We start from the raw sequence: 12,000 nt of genomic DNA, 5'->3' as shown, positions 1-12,000 counted from the left end.
GAAGGTGTTGTTATAAATAATTGGCTTAAAGGACGAGTGTGATAATACTCGTTGACTTATGTGGGTTAGGTGTCATTATGTCCTACTTCTCATAGAGTTGTCCACTTAGGTGTCATTATGTCCTACTTCTCATAGAGTTGTCCACTTGACAATCCATCCTTGCATGTACAAATAGTCAGAGGAATAAATCTTTTCACTATAGTCCAGGGAAGGGTGAGTGGGTGGGTGGTTCAAACACTTGCTTTCACACTCTTGTTTGTTTAACTAGTCATAACAAGTGTATTTTAATGGACTTCTCCACCAAACAACTAAATAAAACCAGTGCTGGCCCAAGTTCCAACACTATCACCAGTCAAATCCAAAGATACCCCAAGCAAATTTGAACGTCGGTGTTTTCACATTTTGTAGATTAGTGTAAGCATTTCTTTATCTGAGTCTGTTGGTCGGTCCACACATTCCACACCATAAAACTGTCATCGGTTTTCACATTTTGTAGATTAGGGTAAGCATTTCTTTATCTGAGTCATATAATATTATGTTCGTCGGTCCACATATTCCACACCATAAACCTGTCATTGGTTCTGTCACTGCGTACAGTTAATTTCATATTAAGTCGACTGCAATTTCAAAATTTCTGGAAGGAGATGGAAGACAAAGGAATGAGCTGAAAAAAGATCCGTCGCTCACACGGCACGGAAGTCTTGAGTTGTCGAGTTCTAATTGTATTTCGATTGTCGCCGCTATAAATAAGCCGCATTACATCGTGTTTCATAGCATCACATGAACTCCTTCTCACTGAGAGAGAGATATTTGGAAGTGCTGTACATGTGCAGGAAAGGCAATCCAATATTTGCAATGGAGGGAGTGAAATCACTGGAGAATGTGCTCGGCATGAAGGGCGGAGATGGAGATACAAGTTATGCTCGCGTTTCTTTATTTAGCGGCCAGGTACGTCCTATTTCAATTAATTCTCTCTCCTTGAATCATAATCATCGATTCTTGAAACTTATATAAGAATATGGATCCCCACTTAAATCCCTTCTCAGAGTATTGTAGTTTGTGTTATCCATTTTATTAATATTTGGAGAAACAATTGCAGTTGAAAGTGATACAAGTGATAAAGCCTATTCTGGAGCATGAAATCTCTGAACGTATGAGTTTTGAAAAGCTGAAAGGAGGAGATGGGGTGTTTCGCGTTGCAGATCTTGGGTGTGCAACGGGAATTAACACACTTATTGTCGCCGACACCATCGTCCAAGCCGTACAAGCAACGTGCAGTGCTCATTGTGTGGAGGTGCCGGAATTTGAAGTTAACTTTGTTGATCTTCCTTCCAATGATTTTAACTCCCTCCTCCGATCGCTGCCTCCGCATGAGCAATTAGCAGACCGCGCGCACAAGAAGAATGAAAGCGAGCATAATTTCAGTGAGCCTCCGGCGTCAAGATCTTACTTTGCGACAGTGGTCTCCGGATCGTTTTACAAAAGACTTTTTCCAGCTCAGAGCCTCCATTTTTGTCACTCTTCCAGCAGCCTTCACTGGCTTTCGCAGGTATTCCCCGGCACCTTCGACATGGAAGTACGGCAATTTTACGTACAATCAAATGAACTTTTATGATTTCTCATCTTTCTACACACTTTTATTATCCTCCCTGCATCTTCCGACCCAGTTTTTTGTTGGGTCAATGTCGCTCTTATCGAATTTCATCTCCTCTTTCCCTATTGTCAATAACTTTCATTTCCCAACATTACGTGATGTCGTTTGTGAACTTTCAATTGCCAACGGTACTGCACATATTAATTGAGTCAAAATGGTATTGCAGATTCCTGATAGCGTTGTAGACAAAAATTCTCCGGCATGGAATGGAGGGGCAGTTTATATATCCACCGATGAAGTGGGTGCTGCTTATCTTTCCCAATTTCGCAAAGATTTTTCTTCATTTTTGGCAGCACGAGCAGAGGAAATGGTAGCCGGAGGATGCATGTTCCTATGTCTAGTGGGTCGTAATTCCAAGGACATAAAAGAGCAAGGAGGAATAGGATACATTGCTCATCACATGCAAGCTGCGTTTGAAGAGCTTATCAATCAGGTAATATATTCTTCTTCTTCTTCTTCTATGGAATCCACTGCATTGTAAATGTTAAATATAATTGATATGGAATTTAATGGATTTTAAGAGGTGCAGGGAATGATTGAGAAGGAGAAAATGGATTCATTCAATCTGCCGCTCTTCTGCCCAAATGTTGAGGAGTTGGAAAGCATAGTGAAGATGGAGAAATCGTTTGAGATTGTGGAGAGAGTGAAGCTGCTCAGTGGGTTCCCTGTGCATCCAATTTCAGAGGTGAGAAACAATGACGAGGAGATGTTCGGGAGGATGGTATCAATCAGTTACAGGGCAGCGTTCGAGAATCTGGTGAGGGCTCAGTTGGGTTCAGATATACTAACGGATGAATTGTTCTTGAGGATTGAAAAGAGGGCAACTGCCAAATGTCAGGAATATGCGCGCAATCGAGGTGATCTGCTTGGAGCCTTTCTCATTCGCAAATGAGATGCAGCATTTCCTGTTGTGGGTGTGTTTGATCCGTGAGGATTGTCCCTGGGAATAATGTTTTAGATTTTGTTTGTTAGTGGTTAGAGTTTGTCTAAAAGAAAATTCAACAATATTTTCTTTATTTAGAATCCGTTAGATCTCGTCTTGTAATTTGACTTTACCGTGAATAATACGAATTGTTTATATGTACCATGTCTGCTTTTCCATTTTTCTTGTTTGTCTCCATAGTTGTTGCTGCGTTGTTCATTGGTATAATCATTTGCAGACCTTTTCACTGGCTAATTGCTCCATAAATAACATGGGAAATCTTTATTGGGACTTAAATTCATCTCCACTGGACCAGATGCATCTACAAACAAATTCAGGTTGACACCGTGAATACCATTAACACATTTCTTTGCCAGATGCATCTACAAACAAATTCAGGTTGACACCGTGAATACCATTAACACATTTCTTTGCACGTAGAACATGTTGGATTATGGATATGTATCATTTACACGTGGTTTGGTGTGTTTTTTATAGCAGTTGTCTATAACTCGATTTTTTGAAAGCTTTTTCGGCGGGTTTTTCCGGTCGAAATCCTGCAGGAATTTATTGGAATCGTAAGTTTGATAGCTAGTTTCTGCACAACATCCAAATATACAGTTAAAAAACCATTTTAACTGCAACAAATCAAAATTTAACCTCAATTTCTTCGACCGGAATCTCCAAAAAGTCGCATTATAAACAACTACTTTATTATACATATTTGTTTTATGGTTAGATTATTATTAATTTGTGTTTATGTTTGAAAATTTACATATTTTTCATATTTTAATATTATATATTCAAATTTATTGATTTGATTCAATCCAATTACAGTTAAGCTTCTCTCCCATTTTTTTCTGTCTATCATTATTGACTTCTCTGGTATTTATTCATGAATAAATAAATAACGGTGGATTAAGTGTTTTGGGGCCATCGGTTCATTGGATGAAATCAAAGAAGAGAATAACCTTTCTCTATCTTTATATATCATAGTTACCAAATTCGCCTGTAAATTCGCCCGCACGATTCGATGCGTGGAAAAATATGTTGATTGATGATGGATCCCGATACGGTACGGTTTCTTTGGTTGACGTTTCGTTTTATATTAAAAAGAATGAAAAACAGTGGCTTTTTTTTTAATTTTACATTAAAATTCGGAGAAATTTTTTATTAAAAAATAAGAATGATGAGTCATAATAAGTTATATATTAGAAAAATGGAAAATAGTAATTTTTAAGAAATTTTATATTAAAAATTTTAGAAAAATTTCTTATTAAAATATAAATATAAAAAATAATAATTTTTATATTAAAAAGATTATAGACATTTTATATTAAGAAATTATAGTTAATTAATAGTAAAGTATTTATTAAAACATATAATTATTTATTAAAATATTGTAGAGAAGTATAAGTTTTATATTTAAAAAATAAAAATTTTAAAATTTTTATTTTCATTTTTATTTTTTATTTTTTATGATAGCAATTATTATAGCTACTAAGTGTACTATAAAAGAGATGATGAGTGGTGTGGAATTTAATTAGAGGTTCATTTTTGTCTGCATAAAGGATAATTTGCAAGTCCACTATAAAAGAGATGATCAGTGGTGTGGAATTCAATTAGAGATTCATTTTTGTCTACACAAGGATAATTTGTGCACACACTAATTGTTAAATAAATTTGGATCCCATAGGAATAGTGATTGGGGCATAAATTTCTTGGTATGTGGCATCACTTTAAACTTACTTTTAATATGCGTTGTCTCATTCTCTATGTTGAACTTCATATTTCAAGTTTTGTTATTTATGTTATTAAATTTATTTACATTTTTTCTCACTTTGTAATACTAATAAATTGGATGCATTTTGTACTTCATTATTTTTGGATCATCTTATATAGACATGCAAAGTGAATGTTGGGAATAAGTATAAGAAAAGCATTTAATGATTTCTTTTTGAAAAAATTAATATAAGCATCATTTACTTTAATTTTTCTAAATTTTGAAGAAAAAAAATAATATGTTAATCATATTAAGTTGTATATTCCCGAATTTTTTTGTATTGAATTTTAAATAGACGGATTTTTTCGTATAGAATTGAATTTGAATTCAAATTTGGTAACCATGCTATAAATATTTCATGCACTTCACGTTTTAAGGTTACCAATTCATTGGATTGAATCAGGTAAATCATTCATTTTATCCCTGTGCTCTTACTATCACAACACCCTACCCCCTCACAAATCGCATGGACTATGCAAAAAAAAAAAATTCAAAAGAGAAAACCAATATTCCATTCATGTATGAAAAAATTACAAAAGCTTTCGATCTGAATGAAACCATCTCCCCCTTTCAGGTGTCTTTACAAAAAAATATTGTAAGTATGATACCATAAAGATGTAACATATAGTGGATGTAAATCTCCTACAACCCAGAGATAACCATAAAAAATATCCTCTGATCCGGAAACTAACATTTGATGTAGTATGTCACCCAAAAAAATGAAAAAAAAATACAGAGGGCATTCAGCGCAGCGTTAATAATTGCCAAGGAAAATATAGGATAAAAATGGAAACCATTCCTCCATACAACGTATAACCAGACCAAAGAAATACGGAGTCCCTGTCATATTACCAGGTGACCATCCTGCAAAAGGGTGCCTTTAGAGAAACTCTAAAAATGAATCTTATCCAATGATGTTGTGCATCCTTCTTTCGATAACGAGTCTTCTTCAACATTTTGTTCTCTATAAATGTGGGAGACATAGACTCTTATAAATGTTGAATATAATGACCCGATCCTCATCATCCAATGGGAGAGGGCAGGGGCCTGTAGAGATGATCATTGATTTCCCAATCAATTATCACCTTAAAGTCTCCAAAAATATCTATCTCTTCGATTTCCATCCACTTGGCACAATAAGGATGCCCCACTTGAAATTATAGAAATCATGAAGGATCAAGTAAATCAACATCTCATTATTGCAAACTCCTTGTGGAGCAACCCCGTCAAAAAATCTAACTAAGAATCTTTAGCATGCATCCTTCATAAAAATGCATCTATTGGCATACTTATGGACCACCTGGCCTTTCTCAAGAAAGTAAGATGTAATCATGATGCAGGTATCCCTCATGAATGACTTCCTCTATTCAATTATCAGACTGTTACGTGTCCTCCAGATTCCCCACATGATATAGAAAGGGAGGGCTTTATATACCTTGTTCTCTATGAACCACTTAGCAAGACAGAAACCACCAAGGATTGTTCCCACATAGTGGAAATTTTGATAGAAGCAACAACCTCCTTCCAAACTGAAATAGGAAAGGAGCACTACAAGAAAATATGGCAAGTGTCCTCTGATGAAACCATACAAAGTGCGCTTCTACCAGGTCCCATAAACCTCTCTTAAGTAGATTTTTCCACGTGAGGATTTTGTCATGGGCCACCAGCCAACATAAACAAATCAATTTTAGTGGAATATCCCACTTCCATGATGCTTGTAACCACCCAAAAATTGGATCTATAGCCTACCTTGAGATAAATAAGCATAGATGTTTTTGATAATGAGTTTCTCCTTGGCCATTGGACCATTCCAAGTGAGGCGATCAGCCTCTTCAGAAATGAAAATACCAGATGACTTCAAAAGAAGTCATTATTCCTCCCACTTCACATCCAGGACACCTAAAAGTCTAATACCTGCAACCTCTTTCCATTAGCATCCAGACCCTTCGTCCACAATGATATCTTTTAATTTAAATATACCCCTGATATGTAGGAAAAATATAAGTGGAGGAGATAATGTGTATAATTTGGGCATGCCAATGATGCATGCCAGGACGATCTCTGCTTGTTGTCCATTTCCCACAATCCATATTAAATTACTCATGAACCAAGGGATTATTTTCCCCATGTTTCTCCAAATAAACGATGCCTCCTTTTTGGCAAGGGCACACACTGTAATCCATAATAACAAAGATTTTTTTTTTAAATATTTACTCTTAACTATTTGATTCCAAATCCCCTCTGCATTGACCGCCCTCCAAAGTTTTTTTATCAGTAATTCCTAAATGAAAATGTGGAAATCAATAATACCCCACCTGCCCATAGACACATGTTTAGATATCACATCAAAATTTACAAGATGAATCTCTCTCTTATCTCCAACACCCAACCAAAGAAAGTTTTCCATGATGAACTTGATACTATGGATAATAATAGTTGGAAGTCAGATAATGTGAATCCAGTAAATTGATATGCTTTGAAGCACTACCTTTATCATAACTAATCTTCCCCCAAGAGATAACCATTTGTTGGTCCATGTTTCTAGCCTCTTTTCAAATTATAGCAACATCCACTCCTAGTCACTGATTGAGTGCCTATTTGTTTTAATGAAAAAACCCAAAGTATCGAAATCCACCATCCAGTGGAAATTATTTAACCCCAAAGTGGGTGGCAATCTCCTTGACCAGCAACGACTCTTGGACTAATGAGTATAGAGAAGACTTCTCAGAATGCATAACCAAATTAGATGCGTCCCCAAAAGCACCCAGAAAGATCTATCCAAGTACTACCACTTTGGGAGGCAACATCGGTCCATGGACCAATGTTGCCCCAGATTCCCAAAAAAACGTCGTTTAGGGCCTCAAAACGGCTCCGGAAGTTCAGGACCCGAAAAACTGCTAAAAATAGTAAACTGTGCTACAATTTAGGAAACTGAAAAAGCTAAAAGAGACAGTTGTGGGGGTCCAAATGGGATAGGTGGGTGGCCACCAACATCCACCTGGATCAGTTCCCTACCCCAACAAAATAACGTCATCAACAAACATCAAATGAGACAAAGTCACAAGCCTAGATAGCTTACTTCCGAAGATAATCCCCCTAAACCTAGCATCCCATATCCTTCCATTAAGACCATCAATCACAATAAAAAACAAAATAGAGGACAAAGCACACCCTTGTCTCATCCCTCTAGGTGTCCAAAGAACTTTGACGAATGACCATTAATGATCACCACAAAACGTGTTGATAAAACATAAGCCATAACCCAGCTAACCATCTAAGGACTATGCACATACCCGCTCAGTCTCACAATTGTTAGAAATTGTAATTACTCTCGCATGTGGAGTTAATTAAACATAGGGAGTCAGTTAACTAAGTGTTTGAGTGTTGATTCAAGTCAGGTGATAAACGACTTTTACTGTGTGGTTGCATGTGGATGCATGTCAAAATATTTTAGGCAAGTTGCTAGTTGGAAAATGTTAAGTATCCTTCATCGGGTTCATTCTAAGTATCATGTTTTATGTGATCAATAGAAGAGCAGCAGCTCGTGTTTTATGTGTGAATTATGCTTTTTCTCCTCTGCCTTCCCAACAAATTGGTTTGAGAGCCACTAAGCTTAAAGAGTGAAAGAACCTGCAGCCGCAGCTTGCAGAGCAGTGTGAGGAAATCAAAAGTATTATTTCGTCGTCGTAGAACCGTAATCTCGAGTCGGCACTCCGTTTAGCAAAGTCGTCATTGTCAATGAGGAAGATGCGTAAACGAGTGTTAGCTTCATAGAGTAATGAAAATCGGCATATTGTTTTTAAAAACGAAGTCAAAGGTTTAAGAGTCACGTTGGGTTGATCTTCAAAGTCATATTAAAAAAAAAAAATCAATACGTGGCAATGCTTTGTGTTTATTGGAAAAGAGTTTTGATTATTAAAGGGGCGTACAAAAGGTAAATGGTTTTATAAATATAAAAGGAGTTTCGAAAAGGCGTTTAAAGGTTTCTTTAAAAAGTTTTTTTTATGAAGGATTATGAATTTTGTTTTGCGCAGACATAGTAGTATTTTGAAAGGATTTTTGTTAGGCGCAAAGAATTGAAATATTGGTGCTCTAAAATATTTTGTGGGAGATTTTTAAAGTGATTTTTTTATTGAAAGAGAATTAAAAAAAAATTATTGAGAAAATGAGGTTTGGGTTTTGCAAAAGTTTGTTTTTATGCAAAATTTCAAGCATGATAATGTTTTGGATGAAGATTGTGCCTTACGGGGGCGCATATTGAAAATCATATTTTTTTTCCCGAGGGCGATATGGAAGACAACCTCATGCAATCAGCAAAGCAACTATAAGAAAAGAAATGACAATAGTCATGGGCGGCAAAGTGCGACTGAAGAAGACTAAGAAAAATAATCGAAAAAAAGAGGCAAAGATTGTTGCCATGGTTAGAGAGGTTTAGGCCGCAGCCGAGGAACTGAGAAGTCTAGCAGAAGACAAAGAAGAAATCGAGGGTGATTGGTGTAGCTTTGATCTACTACCACCTCCTATGTTTACAGGTAAATATTTTGATCATTGGGTTATCAAGATGCTAACTTTTCTTAGAGCTAAAGAGTTAATTGAGTATAGGTCTAATAACCCATATGATGAAGTATGCGATGCTTTAGCATTGAATTTTATAAAATAGACATTGGATGAGAAGTGCTTGTCCAGGGTAGCAAAAGCTACAACTTCCAAGGAAGCATGGAAATTCCTAGAAGCAGAGTTTGGTGCAAGGGAGAGTGGCATGCAACAACAGGTGATGTCACAAGCAAAGAAGTTAACCGCGGATCTAAGAGTAGATGAGCAAGACTCTAAGATGAAAACAGAGCTTGGATAGTCCCACTCAAAAGTGGATGATGGTTTTCAAGACCATAAAATTGAAACCCATTATGCAAGCATGCATATGGATGAAGAAGATGCAACAAAGATTGCAGAGAGAGCAGCAGCAGCCTCTATGTGTGAAACAGAGCAAGAGCATATAAATGCTCAAGGACTCCACTATAATGTGGATGATACAGATTATGGTGAATCCAACTGTGATGAGACACATGTGGATGATGACTGCAAAGTTATATGTGAATTGGTGAATCCAGCCACAGTTGATGGATTTGGTGAAGTTGAAATTGTCAATGAGCACATTCATGCTCAGATATGCCACCATAGTGTAGATGAACATTATGTTGATGATATGTGTGGTTTCTTTTTTGAAACGGGGATTAATTGTGACAATATGGTAAGCGCAATGTTTGACGGAACATTTAAGGTTGAAGCTGCCACTGTAGCAGCAAGATATGAAGCAGTTGGAATTGTTCATGAAGCAGTATGTGATCTAACAACAGTTGATGATCAAGAACAAGATAAAGTGGTTGAAGAGTTTTTTATGAGAATATCCATTGACCACATAATAGTGGAAGATAGTTTCAGTGAAGTTGAAAAGAAGGGAAAGAAGGAAGAGGTAGAGCAGGAAGGACTCACTGAAGAGATTCATATTAAATATGTTTTTAACATTGTTTTTTAATATGCAGGTGTTCAAAATAGTATGGGAGTAGAAGTTGAAAGCAAGGTTGTTAATATATTTGATGTAGATCTAAAGCTCATTGAATAATGGATTCATAAACCAATAGAAAAAATTGAAGCAAGTCTTAAAGCAGCAGTTGGAATAAAGGAATTGAATGAAATTGTGAATAATGATCTTGAGTGTGCAGATTACAGGAAAAGAACAGCAGTACTGTTAGGTCCCTATACTACTATTGTAACCCCTTATTGTTATTAGTACAATCCCCTTATTATATTTTTGTGCCCATGTAATCCCCAAATTGTTATAATTGTGCCACATAGAAGCGCACTATTGTTATTATTTTGCCCTTACATTATTATTGTTATGTTGGCTCTAATTATATCATGACCCCTTAGACTCCTATATATAGAAACGAGGTCTTGTCATTTGTATCATCCAAGAATTGTTCATTTGTGTAATGTAAAGGAGGTTTCCCCCTTGAAGAGGTTGATTTCTAAGGCATTGATCTATCTTTTCTATCCTTTTGTGAGCTGGTTTCATAATATTTGGTATCAGAGCTTTGGATTCTAGGGTTTCAGTCAGATCTTGTTTCGCTATATTTTCGGAGATACAGTCCAAGACATTTAGGGTTTTTGCAAGCTCCCGAATTACATCCCAAACCGGTGACCTAGGGAAAAGAATCATAACTTTCTCTCTGAGCATCAGATTGAAATCTCGTAAGAAGATATAGAAAGAGGACAGACTGTACTGTGTTGTGTATTGTTTTCCAGTCTGAACGTCAAAACGGTAACACTTGGAACTTAGTACAATTTCGCTCTACCTAAAAAGTATATAAACATGTCATCTTGGGAGATTGGGCATAACGCTTTCTTAGAGAATCCACTTTCGATCAGACTAGTGGAATTGGAAAGAGGACGCAGAGGACTACTTTAGGTCACAATTGCAGACCTTTAATTACAAAGTTACATTTTTTTCAAGATCGAGCTCCTAAAATCAATAAATGGTAATATGAGGAAGTTTGATGGCAAGGATCCGGTAAATTGGATACTACAGATGGAGCAATATTTTGATCTACATGAGGTGCAACTGTTACAAAAGGTACATATTGCATCTTTATATTATTTAGAACTGAATCAATTTTTATGGTATAAAGGGCTTTGTTCTCGTAAACCACTTTTCACGTGGTCAATTTTCATGAAGGAAATGATAGCACATTATGAAGATACAAAGAGAAACACCTTCTTTAGCCAATTGATAAATCTCAAACAAAAGGGTTCAATGGCAAAGCACATTGAGGACTTTCAAAAATTGAATATAAGGGTAAATGATATTCTAGAGAAGCAAAGGATTGATGTCTTCATAGGGACTTTAAAGGATGACATTCAACATGAGGTCCGTCTTTGGGAACCTGATTCATTGGAGAAGGAATTCAGGTTGGAAAGAAAAATTGAAAGTGAAATTATGGAAACAAGGAATCCCACCACTCACAACTATAATTATGGAAGTGTTTTTTCTCCTAGCCTTCCACAACCTACACGGTTTGCACCAGAAAAATTAGAAGAAAAAAGAGAAAAAGGGCTCTATTACAATTGTGATAGCAAATACACTAAAGGTCATAAGTGTGATGAGAAGAAATTATTTTACATAGATTATGAAGAGGAGGAAGAAAAGGATCAAGAAACATCAAAAGAAGAGGACATACACCAGGAACCAACCCTAGAGAAAGAAGAAATGAATCCGACCATATCTTGTAAAGCATTGGCAAGAATTACCACTCCTCAAACTCTCAAGATAGAAGGACATATCAAGAAGAAAAATGTTCAAGAAGTGAAAGATCACATCGAGAAAGAAGAAATGAATCTGACCATATCTTGTAATGCATCGGCTGGAATTACCACTCCTCAAATTATCAATATAGAAGGACATATCAAGAAGAAAAATGTTCAAGACATGAAAGATCACATCGAGCATCAAGAAATGAATCCGACCATATCTTGTAATGCATTGGAAGAAATTATTACTCCTCAAACTTTCAGGATAGAAGGACATATCAAGAAGGAAAATATTCAAGCAGTGAAAGATCACATCGAGCATCAACAACAAGTTCT

At 36.2% G+C, this 12,000-nt stretch overlaps 1 protein-coding gene across 1 annotated transcript; it reads left to right on the top strand.

The window, feature by feature from the left end:
- Positions 1-308: 308 nt before the first annotated feature.
- LOC149147026 (indole-3-acetate O-methyltransferase 1-like) lies at positions 309-2,738 on the top strand. Its single transcript, XM_089440262.1, has 4 exons — positions 309-948; positions 1,100-1,549; positions 1,821-2,087; positions 2,184-2,738. The coding sequence occupies exons 1-4, from the start codon at positions 781-783 to the stop codon at positions 2,544-2,546; spliced, it is 1,248 nt and encodes a 415-aa protein (XP_089296388.1). The 5' UTR covers positions 309-780; the 3' UTR covers positions 2,547-2,738.
- The last annotated feature ends 9,262 nt before the right edge of the window (positions 2,739-12,000 follow it).

This window comes from Pinus tabuliformis, chromosome 9 (assembly GCF_031772625.1).
Source record: "Pinus tabuliformis cultivar Carrire ecotype Pingquan chromosome 9, CPIR1, whole genome shotgun sequence".
Lineage (NCBI taxonomy): Eukaryota > Viridiplantae > Streptophyta > Pinopsida > Pinales > Pinaceae > Pinus > Pinus tabuliformis.
The sequence above is the reverse complement of the archived record's forward strand: the minus strand, read 5'-3'. Positions and strand labels throughout refer to the sequence as shown.

What these genes read in the sequence shown, in the direction of transcription:
- LOC149147026 (XM_089440262.1), top strand. Translation starts at nt 781, where the DNA reads ATGAACTCCTTCTCACTGAGAGAGAGATATTTGGAAGTGCTGTACATG. An exon ending in TTTCTTTATTTAGCGGCCAG is followed by an intron (nt 949 to 1,099) that starts GTACGTCCTATT and finishes AAACAATTGCAG; the next exon opens with TTGAAAGTGATACAAGTGAT. An exon ending in GCCTTCACTGGCTTTCGCAG is followed by an intron (nt 1,550 to 1,820) that starts GTATTCCCCGGC and finishes ATGGTATTGCAG; the next exon opens with ATTCCTGATAGCGTTGTAGA.